At 44.9% G+C, this 11,667-nt stretch overlaps 1 protein-coding gene across 2 annotated transcripts; it reads right to left on the bottom strand.

Moving 5' to 3' along the window:
- Positions 1-818: 818 nt before the first annotated feature.
- Positions 819-3,528, bottom strand: UBC (ubiquitin C). Of its 2 annotated transcripts, none has more exons than XM_084650693.1 (2): positions 3,380-3,528; positions 819-2,573 (listed from the first exon to the last, which is right to left on the bottom strand). In XM_084650693.1, the coding sequence occupies exon 2, from the start codon at positions 2,565-2,567 to the stop codon at positions 966-968; it is 1,602 nt and encodes a 533-aa protein (XP_084506819.1). In that variant the 5' UTR covers positions 2,568-2,573; positions 3,380-3,528; the 3' UTR covers positions 819-965. The 2 variants fall into 2 exon arrangements, with proteins under 2 accessions (XP_084506819.1, XP_084506820.1); XM_084650694.1 differs by having other exon boundaries at positions 3,351-3,469.
- Positions 3,529-11,667: the final 8,139 nt, after the last annotated feature.

Here is an 11,667-nt window from a genome sequence, read left to right as displayed (position 1 = left end):
TTACATGAAAGCATGACGTAGTCGTAGGCAAGTTATCGGGCATAGAAACACTCCAGATATCACAACACCTTTACTTAAAACTAAAGCCCACTATTTAACTAATACCAGATTAGTTAATAAGAATAAGTGTAGCACTAGTAAATGACTGTTAGCTCTTACAAAGCTAGAAAGACTTTCAGTCTCTGCTCAAAATCAGGGCCAAAATTTCATGTATGTGTTTAATACCCCCATGTGTGAATGAGTGATTTTCATTGATTTTTTTATTAGTAAACTGTAAAAATCCAGTGAAGTGTTTTCCTCTTAATTCAGTACTGTTGATGCAATCTACAGATTGAAAAGAAGAAACAGCAGAGAACTGAGAATATGTTCAGTTCTCCCAGTCCCTTCTGTTCCCACTAAGGAAACAATTCAAATGTCAAACAGCAAGACTTACTCTTGGCTTTTTCCTTAAAAGATTAGTGTAAGCAACATTATTAAAGTTGGCATAATCTAGAGGAAAAAAAGCTTCTACTAAGCATTGCATAAGAACACAAGCCATTCAACTGTTTATAGCCAGAGGAACCAGACTCTGCTCAAGAGACCGAAGGAGTTATAGTAGTAACATCCTTAAACATACCAAGGAAGTTCCATAATAAACGGAGAATAGTCTAGATAAGTGTTACAACCTTACTTTGCATAATTCTGACTTGTTGAAAGTAAGATCAACATCAGAAATTAGTAGCTAAACCTCCACACGCCCCTCCATGAAACAAGTTTTTTTATTGCATGAAGATTGGGTAAAATGTACTAGAGTTTCACAGTTAGCAAAGACCATCAGGTAATGTGCAACAAAAAACTTTATTAGCATTCACAGACTGTTCAGCAGTTACTGCAACTTGTATTTAACTTACAATATTAAGACATTAAAGGGCTACAGTGCAAAAACAAATGCTATTGGCAATCATGTAAAGCATGGTCCACAATAACTAACAGCCACCTCTCAGACGCAGCACAAGATGGAGGGTGGATTCCTTCTGGATGTTGTAGTCAGACAGGGTACGGCCATCTTCCAGCTGCTTGCCTGCAAAGATCAGCCTCTGCTGGTCAGGTGGGATGCCTTCTTTGTCCTGGATCTTAGCCTTGACATTCTCAATAGTGTCACTGGGCTCAACCTCTAGGGTGATGGTCTTGCCAGTCAGGGTCTTCACAAAGATCTGCATACCACCTCTCAGACGCAGCACAAGATGGAGGGTGGATTCCTTCTGGATGTTGTAGTCAGACAGAGTACGGCCATCTTCCAGCTGCTTGCCTGCAAAGATCAGCCTCTGCTGGTCGGGTGGGATGCCTTCTTTGTCCTGGATCTTAGCCTTGACATTCTCAATAGTGTCACTGGGCTCAACCTCTAGGGTGATGGTCTTGCCAGTCAGGGTCTTCACAAAGATCTGCATACCACCTCTCAGACGCAGCACAAGATGGAGGGTGGATTCCTTCTGGATGTTGTAGTCAGACAGAGTACGGCCATCTTCCAGCTGCTTGCCTGCAAAGATCAGCCTCTGCTGGTCGGGTGGGATGCCTTCTTTGTCCTGGATCTTAGCCTTGACATTCTCAATAGTGTCACTGGGCTCAACCTCTAGGGTGATGGTCTTGCCGGTCAGGGTCTTCACAAAGATCTGCATACCACCTCTCAGACGCAGCACAAGATGGAGGGTGGATTCCTTCTGGATGTTGTAGTCAGACAGGGTACGGCCATCTTCCAGCTGCTTGCCTGCAAAGATCAGCCTCTGCTGGTCGGGTGGGATGCCTTCTTTGTCCTGGATCTTAGCCTTGACATTCTCAATAGTGTCACTGGGCTCAACCTCTAGGGTGATGGTCTTGCCAGTCAAGGTCTTCACAAAGATCTGCATACCACCTCTCAGACGCAGCACAAGATGGAGGGTGGATTCCTTCTGGATGTTGTAGTCAGACAGGGTACGGCCATCTTCCAGCTGCTTGCCTGCAAAGATCAGCCTCTGCTGGTCGGGTGGGATGCCTTCTTTGTCCTGGATCTTAGCCTTGACATTCTCAATAGTGTCACTGGGCTCAACCTCTAGGGTGATGGTCTTGCCGGTCAGGGTCTTCACAAAGATCTGCATACCACCTCTCAGACGCAGCACAAGATGGAGGGTGGATTCCTTCTGGATGTTGTAGTCAGACAGGGTACGGCCATCTTCCAGCTGCTTGCCTGCAAAGATCAGCCTCTGCTGGTCGGGTGGGATGCCTTCTTTGTCCTGGATCTTAGCCTTGACATTCTCAATAGTGTCACTGGGCTCAACCTCTAGGGTGATGGTCTTGCCGGTCAGGGTCTTCACAAAGATCTGCATACCACCTCTCAGACGCAGCACAAGATGGAGGGTGGATTCCTTCTGGATGTTGTAGTCAGACAGGGTACGGCCATCTTCCAGCTGCTTGCCTGCAAAGATCAGCCTCTGCTGGTCAGGTGGGATGCCTTCTTTGTCCTGGATCTTAGCCTTGACATTCTCAATAGTGTCACTGGGCTCAACCTCTAGGGTGATGGTCTTGCCAGTCAAGGTCTTCACAAAGATCTGCATATTGAACTATACAGAAAGAGGTATCAGAAAGAGTTCTAACTTCCCATATTGATTAAACTTGCTACAGAACACAAGTCATCCCATAACACAGACCCTTAAGCTTCACATCAACATTTCAGTTTAGAAAACTAAAGCTCAGTAATCAGTAAAATCAGAATACCGAGAACTCTTCCCTGGTCTCTATATTTAAATAAAGAAAATGTTTTGGTGAGACATTTCCATAACTGGTTCCCTGGACCCTAACCAGCCCCTATGTTGCTGGCTTAAGAACATGTCTGTCTCGTGTCCACAAGGGGTGGTATCAGACGTTAGCAAGTTCAAGCCCTTTCCCCGGCAGCCGGGAACCCAGCTCTTCCCTTTCGCGGCTTCACCAGCGCTCCCGTCCTCAGGGGAGGGAACGCCGCGCCACCCACCCGCGCTCTTCGGCGCCTTTACTTACCCGAGCGCTCACTCGGTCGCCCCCATCCCGGTCTCCGCGACCCTTCTGGGCGACACACGCGGGTTACCGGAGCTTGGGACCGCCCCGCTTCCCTCCCCAGTCACAATGAGCGCCCGTGACTCAGCACTCTTCACTTCCGGGAAGGCAACGCAATGGCGGCCGCCGCCTCCGGTATCTTAGACCGGGCCCCCTTCCCGCACAGACGCGGAGAGGGGCAAAACCCAGAGGCTGTGCCCCCAACTCCCCTAAGCGGCTCTGTGCCGTCCCCACACTAATCGCCCCTACTCTCCCGAGCGAGTGGCCTCCCCACTTTCCCCTTCACACTGCCCTGTGTCGCTTCTTACCGTTAACCTCCCGCGGCTTGGACACTTACGTGGAAGGCTATAAAATCAGCCTGTCAACGCCGAGACCGCTCAACTATAACAACACTGTCCGCTTGTGAACTACGCAGCTCTCTGCGCACCGGCTCCTATTTATAAGACTGGGGACGCCAGACGCCCCACCCATTCACGCACAGATAGTGTCAGTCCGCTGCAGAAAATAGTCCCAAGCAATGGCCCTGCACCAAAGGAGGGATACAGGCCCTTCCCCGTCACAAATCCTTTCCTGAAGTCTCAGGGTATGTCTGTTCCTCCCTGTGAGAAATCCACAGCTCTCCCTCCGAATAATCGAAATCTCTCAGGCGCGGAAGGATATCGGGGTACGGTGAGAAAGCTACCAGATAGCTCTGGAAGCTTCGTAGACTGAGAGGACGGTAGGCGGGGTTATGCCAGGTGTCGGCGTTGATTGGTGCAGAGGAAGAGGGACGGGCCATTGATTGGTTCACAGAGTCAGGCGGGCGAGGCCACGAAGAAAGCTCTGGAACCAGGACGGGGAGAGAGGGGTGATTCTCGTCGCTGATTGGTACAGGGTGAGGTAAGCCTTGTTGCTAAGGGGTGCCGCCTCAGAGAAGCAGATTCCGGGCGGGGGAAGAGAAGGGGTGTTGCGCGCGCGGGAGCGCGCGGAAAACAGTGGTCTGCAGTGGTGGGGGAGGGGCACCGAGGGCCTTCATGGGGGTGGGCCCTTACGGGGAGGCTGGGGCCCAACAAGGCCAATGGCCTGTGGGTAGCGATGGCTTTCCTCCCCTCCCCTGGCAGCCAGGATGGGGGAGGTCTTGGGCTTTGGAAGGGGGAACCCCCCCCCCCATACGCTATCATACGGCTGCCCTGAGCAGGGGCCCGGAAACCATTCGTGCCAACTGCTCTGGCCCCCGGCCACCTTTCTCGAGCTGGAGTGATGAGCACCAAGGCGTGTGGTGCTGAGACACTGGGCCGGTGTCATGTCCAGTGGGATGTGTCAGCCCGTCAGTTAAACTGGCTCTAAGGGGCTGCTGTGTGGACGCACCTGGGTCTGTTAAAACTGGGCTTGGTTTATTATTTTAACTCAAATAACCTGCCCTTAGACCCAAATGAGAGTGGGGAACTCAATGGGTTTGCACTCCTGTAAGTTAAACCGGTGCAACTTCTGCATGTAAGTAAGGCCTGGCACTTCTGAGTAGTGAAGAGCCAAGCTGCTCCTTCTCTTGGACCTGATTCATTGTTGCCTTGCACCTCCTGTAGTTATGCCAGCACAAACTTGGTGTGAAAGGTCATCATCTATATGTTGCTGGCACCCAGTGCCGAGAGGCAAAACAACAGCAGGGTTTGGTTCGCTACCCGGTGTGCTTCACCCAATAATCACAACGGGGTGGAGAAGCAGAAAAGTTTATTTGAAGCTTCAGAAAGGTACAGGGAGAATAGAATCTCAAATCCTGCACACAGAGCAGGAAGTTACACAGGCTTTTATACATCCTATCTTCAGCATACTTATCCAATAGCAAGCTGCCCTGAGTATCCATATAGCCAACCAATAGCTACCTGCTCGTTCCCTTGTTTTTTGTATCATTTGTTAAACTATACATAAAGCTGCTTTATTCAGCATTTTTCTTCCATATCTGCCCTGTTTGGCCTTGTTTAGTTTCAGGCAGTCTGACTCTGCAACATATTGTTGCAGATCCTCAGCATAATTGCTGTGAGTATCTCCAGGTGGGGGGCCAAGGACACTTGGGCCTAGTACACATAGCTGCTGCGAGTGCCTCCAGGCCGGGGGGGACCAAGGACACTTGGGCCTAGTGCGAGGGGGCTTCATCGACACTCGTGGTCTTCCATCCCCTCGAGTTACCATGCTCCAGTGTCCCCAACATATATGAGGCTTTGTGTACATTACACACTTACTTTGGTATAACTACGTAGATGTATGACAAATGTTTAAGCAATGTTATATTTTGTTTTAAAATTTCTGATTTTTCGTGGATGGGTAGGTGTTTTGTTTTTGTTTGTGTTTCGTTCCTAGTAGGTTATTATTTTCCTGTATATAGTGCTAAAAATGGGCTAAATGTTTGATCCATGGGAGCCCTGTATGTACTGAACTAAATTAAAGGGTTTAAAACTCAGCATAAAACATAATGAGCAACCTACATCTGTTCTGTGTAGAATGGAATAAACATGGAAGAAGCAGGAAAGAGTTTTTAAACTGTTTTAATTTAAATATCCAACCTCAACAAATAAAATTAGAACAAAGATCTTTGTATAGAGTCTGCCAAGTGGTAGTGTCAGGAAATATGAGTATAACTTTTTAAGATCCAGAATCTATTAGAAAATAGCAGGAAACTGGATCTCTAGGGCTCTGGTAGGGATGCAGAGTATCTGTGGGTGGGAGGTATCTCTATAATTGTTTCACTGTGATTAATAAACCAGAAAACACCAGAGTCTCTCTTATTGTTTCTAGGTGTGGTTCCCAGTAATATTAGCTAAACTGCTTTCCCTCAGTTACTGTTGGTTTTCTTTTTACCTATTCAAAACAGCAGATTAGAATCAAGTCTCAGTAGTTTCACCATAGTCTGATCTTAAAATAACTTGTTGCTGTTTCAGAATAATTGATGCTTCATGGAAGTGTCATTTTATTAAGCTACTACAGGGATCTGCATGCCCACACAAAATGCAGACTCCACATTCAAAATAACAATGGTGTTTATATGAACTATGGTGAAATTAATTATCCTTCCAACACACACACGCACCCCCAATTGATTTTCTCAGATAACCAGATGTCCAAATAAGATAAACAATTACGTGGGCTTTGTGCAAAGAATTTGGTGTGGGGAAGGTGGAGGTTGGAGGAATGGAATTGACCCCCACAACGTGCATGTGGGCCACACAGCCACCATTCCAGCTTTGGGCTGGATTAGTGTCTGTTCCAGCTTTGCACCTCCTTGATTTGGTGCACTGGATTCACATAATTGTGGATTCAGTGGCCTCTCCCTTTACCTTTCTACCATGGCCATCTGTTCCATCTTATTTGGAGTCACCACAGAACCCTCCTGTGCTGGGCAGAGGTTAGAGATAGCTCTCTTGTGCAGCCCCATAATTGTGGATTCAGTGGCCTCTCCCTTTACCTTTCTACCATGGCCATCTGTTCCATCTTATTTGGAATCACCACAGAATGCTCCTCTGTGCTGGGCAGAGGGTAGAGATAGCTCTCTTGTGCAGCCACTCTTATTAAATGTGTCATCCCACCCACCCTTCCGTTCTTTTCCTCTCTGTGCAGAGCAAATTCAAAGCCTGTTCTATACTTAAAAATTATGTCAACCTAGTTATGTGGCTCAAGACTGTGAAAAATTTCATGCCCTGAGTGTTGTCGTTAGGCCAACCTAACCCTAAGTTGATGTAGATATGGCTAGGTCAATGGAAGAATTTTATCCCGTCTCGGAGAGCTGGAAAAATCCTTTCCTAGCTGTAGCTGTGCCACTGTAGCAGCTGTAGTGTAGACATGCCCCAGGGCTGACATGGTGCACTCTGGACCTGGACACATTCCCTATATGCACAGAGGATTTAACTCTGCCCTTTTATTATCTTGATACTCTGGGTGGCACTTTCTTGCTATGGCAGTCACAAGCTTGTGTGTGTTTTACATGTAATATACCAGATTCTGTTTCATTTACAACAATGTGAATCCAGACAACTCCACTGGAGTCTGGTATATAGCTGAAAACAGAGTTTGGTCTCGTGAGTTAGTAAATGACAGTTTCAGCCTTAGCTCAGAATTTCTGTTGGTGAGAAAAACAAACTTTCGAGCTTACACAGCTTGTCTCAGGTTCTGTCTGCACTGGAACTTTGTTGGCAAAACTTTGTTGCTCGGAGTGTTAAAAATCACACACACACCCTGAATGACAAAAGTTTTACTGACAAAAAGCGCCGGTGTGAACAGCACTTTCTGAGCAGGAGTACTCTCCTGCCAGCAAAGCTGCTGCCGCTCATTGAGGCTGGAAGACTTTTGTCTGCAGGAGAGCTCTCTCCTACCAACAAACAGCAGCTAAACTGCGTGCCTTGTAGCGGCACAGCTGTGTCTCCAAAAGGTGCAAAATGTAGACAAAGCCTTAGGGCTAGTCTACACTACCAATGTTAAAGCGCTGCCATGGCAGCGCTTTAATGTGGCTTGTGTAGTTGTGGCTCGAAAAAACCCACGAGGAGGCGTAGCTACCAGCAGTGCTGGTGCACTGTCTACACTGACACGTTACAGTGCTGAAACTTGCAGTGCACGGGGGTGTGTTTTTTCACCCCCCTTAGCGAGAAATATGCAGCGCTGTAAAGTGCCAGTGTAGACAAGCCCTTAGTCTCTCATCAACAAAAGTTGGTCCAATACAAGATATTACCTCACCCACCTTGCCTCTCTAATATCCTGGGACCAACCTGCCTACAACAACACTGCATACAAATACGATAAACACAGATTAGGCAGGTCTGGATGTCTTTAATTCTTCAGGTAACATAATTTTCTTTCTACAAAGTATAAGCATTTTTTATTTTTTCATATGTTGTGCTGACAATTTTATGTGAAAAAGTATCACCAACCAGCAGTTGACTCTGAATAATATATAAAGAAATGTGAGTCTGGAAAAAATCCAGATCTTGTGACTGGTTTGACTGCACAGGTGGCTACAACATTTGCCGGATCATGGGACACAGCTAGGAACACAGCTTCCTTGTATAGTGGTTTCAAAAGTAGGTCATTGGGCAGTACTACAAAGCAACCCACTTGCTGAAAAGAGGGCTCCATGATCACAAGAAATTTATCAGACAGATTTGTACATTCCGGAGCACAAATCATAGGTGACCTATCCTGCAGTAGAGCCTGAGCAACTGCAAATCCTATCTGCTGGGACATTGCAAAATCAAGCAGTTTATTTGTACCTACAATGGCATAACCTGTGAAAGGCAGGCTGTTGGAAGATTTGAGTGTGACTACCGTAAATGCAGTATTTTTCCTGCAGGGAAGGGCTACTCTCTGATTAATTTTGCCACAAGGGAAAACCAGTATTTATTCCCAGTTCACTCCTAAACTTACTAAACACCTCTTTCTATAACATTAGGATAATCACTTCTGCCTATGTCATAGGAGCACTTGTGAGGACTAATTAACTACGCATAGTTCCACTTTGCAGTGGAAATAGGACCTATCCTTTTTTTAAGATCTATGCTAAAGCCTTAAACATGTCTGGATAGGTCTAGATGACAGAGTCTAAAATACCAGCAGCTAATTTACATTAGTGCATCTGTCATGGCTAGGATTGGTGCTATAATAGTGGGATATTTAAAAAAAATCTCAGTGCAGTAAAGGCTTATGTGTGACTAACGAAATGTGAGGGACGAAGTGAGTGAAAGGAAGGACCGAGAATATAAGTGGAAGGTGAAATAGGTGACTGTTTATGCAAGTATTGGAACTGAGCACTCTCAGACTTAGGGATAGTGTTGTATCCCAGCAACATTTAAGATCCATCAGCTGTACAGTTTTTAAACCATTTCCTTTAAATGTGGGTTAAACAAGGTGTTGACAGCTACTACATGCAGAGTATAGCTGTGTTAAACCATTTTAAAAAGCCTTTCTCAGGTCTCTGTTAGTATATTTGTACCCATCCATGCTGGCCAGTATAACGTTGAACAAGATTTGTAGAAAACATTTTAAAGCCTAATTATATGGTCTGTTCATACTGTGACTTTAAGCTGTGTATAAAATAACATTTAACAATTCAACAAGCCTGAGATTTTTAAAACATTGACATCTTGAAGGTGACAATATCATTGTTTGATAGTCAAGATGGTCAGTTAGTTGGGTACATTATGGGTTTCCTTCGAAACCCACTTTCCAAAGTTCCACTATACAAAGTTCCACTTTGGTATAAACAAGAAAGTGCCTTTACAAATCTTTACAAATCTTTGTACAAGTATTTGTAGCACTTGTGCTCCCAGGAGATTAATAAAGATGTCATCAACTTTATAGCACACTTCTGTGTTAATATTCTGTGCCTACTGTGATAATGGTTACAGTCCACTTTCAGTTTGTTTACTACATGCTCTTGGGAGCACTTTGGATGTGCTCCAACTTGCTGCAGTTAGGAAAGACTTTTTGTTGACTTTAATGCAAGTTGGGTCAGGCACTAAGTGTAATAAGTAACCCTAAGTAACTAAGTAACCCTATAGTTGTGTGGCTCTTTTACCCAGGAACAGGAGACAGATACATTGTTAAAAATAGGAAAATATTGTTGTAAAACACACAAAATTGTGAGGGGGAATTGGGCAAGCATAGGATCTGAAACCATTTTTAATTTTTGTTAATTAAGTTGATTTCAAGTTGATACCTCTTTAACAATGAATAAGAGCTAGTCCAACAAAGTAAAATAACTCCATTCTGAAGCAGCCTTCTTCCATTGACGGGGCTTATGGAGGAAGCTGTATTTTGTCCTCCTGAGCCAGGACAGATTGACTCATTATATCCCTCTTGATGAGAGAGAATCACCCAAAATACTTCCCCTACTCCCCTCCCCATATTATGATTAAATCTCAGGCAATGTTTTTCTCCTCCAGCGTGCAGGTTTTGTAGTACTGATTCCCATTATTTATGCCTCTTATCTATTAAGTATGTTGTTATCTATAGGCTACTTCTAATACTCTGGCCTCTAGAGTGAAAGTGAAAATCAGTATCCATATTTCCTAGTTTTCTCTTTAGCCCACTAGTATCCAGCTGCTTTCAGTGAGGCTTCTCCAGTGTAAATTCCCTTGCACACAGAATCACAGGCTGAACTCCAAGAACTCAGTGTTCTGCTAAGTCACCATTACACACTCAGAGCCAAGGGAGTACAGAAAGGCACCTTTGTACCTTTAACAATGAAACACATCAGCTACACCTGGGAGTGAACTTTGAACGTCACAAGATAAGAGGAGAGCGTTTAATGAATTTTCCAGACTGTTCTCCTCCCTGCCCTGTAGGACATCTTTCTGAAAATGATCACTTTTCCTTCTCGATTGTCTCAGATTTTAAAGCAAAGTACTCCCCATCAGGCTATTGACTCCTGCATGCATTCATGGGAGTTCAGTACACCCACTATTGCTCGGAACAAGATGGAGCATTCTGTACAGCACCCTGCAATTGCTATGGGCCGCACCCCACATTACAAATGAATGAGGCCACATTGTAGAACTCCATCGACTGCATTTGGCTCATGGGCCCCAGTTTGTCCCCACTGACTTTTCCTCCCAGAATATGATGTGACTAAAATGAAATCGAGTATGACTAAAGTAAAGATCTGGGAGTGGTTCAGAGAAGTAGCTATAGCTGAGCAGTTCTGGTGTGGGTCAGAATTTGTCACATGCAGTATATTTACAGTGATTCAGCTGGGATAAACTAGTAACCAGTATATAGTTCAATACTAGGAATGAAAATAACAGGAAATCATTCCTCCAGTAACCTTTTCTGTCTGCCAGAAAAACCGAGCAGTTGAGCCATGGGGTTGTTATTCTAGTTCTGCCATGTACTGTTTCAGGAAGCAATGCATACTTTGCAGGGTCACGTGTTTTTCAGAGCTGTTTTTCAGGTCAGGCAGTTTTGATGGTGGTTTAATCATGATTCAGTTGCTCAAACATATTCAGGATTGAGAAACTATTACAGTTAAGCAGACCTGTCCTGTTTATATTGCCTGTATGCAGTGGTTCTCAAACTTTTGTACTGGTGACCCCTTTCACATAGGAAATTTCTGAGTGCGACCTACAAATTAAAAGCACTTTTTTGTATATTTAACACCATTATAAATGCTGGAGGCAAAGCAGGGTTTTGGGTGGAGGTTGACAGCTCATGACCCCCCAATAACCTCATGACCCCCTGAGGGGTCCTGACCCCCAGTTTGAGAACCTCTGGTATATAGTGAGTACCAGACTGGCAGCTCAGCTGTGTTTAGTGGTCTCTGTTCCATTTCATGAAACTTTCAGGATCTTCCAGTGCTTTTAAGATGTAAACACAAATTTTTATTTGGGGTATAACCCAAGTAAGACAAATCCACTCCCAGCCAATACTTGGTATGGAAGGTTTAGCCTACCGGTGAACTTTTTTTTAATTAAACCAGTTTGAATGCTGATAGGTTCTTACAGTCCCTCCCATCCACCCATGTTTTGTTGCATCACATATATTTTTTGTGTTTCAGATATTCAGTCATAAGATTTTTTTAGGTCATAATTGCACAATTCTGACTGGTGCCTTTTAATCTTCCAGTGCTTTTTTTTTAAACAAATGTAATATATTCTCCTGATTGAGATT

The sequence above is a fragment of the Lepidochelys olivacea genome, assembly GCF_965140295.1.
Source record: "Lepidochelys olivacea isolate rLepOli2 genome assembly, chromosome: 17".
In the NCBI taxonomy this organism is placed as follows: domain Eukaryota; kingdom Metazoa; phylum Chordata; order Testudines; family Cheloniidae; genus Lepidochelys; species Lepidochelys olivacea.
The sequence above is the reverse complement of the archived record's forward strand: the minus strand, read 5'-3'. Positions and strand labels throughout refer to the sequence as shown.

Coding starts and splice junctions, on each gene's coding strand:
- UBC (XM_084650693.1), bottom strand. CDS start 2,567: ATGCAGATCTTTGTGAAGACCTTGACTGGCAAGACCATCACCCTAGAG.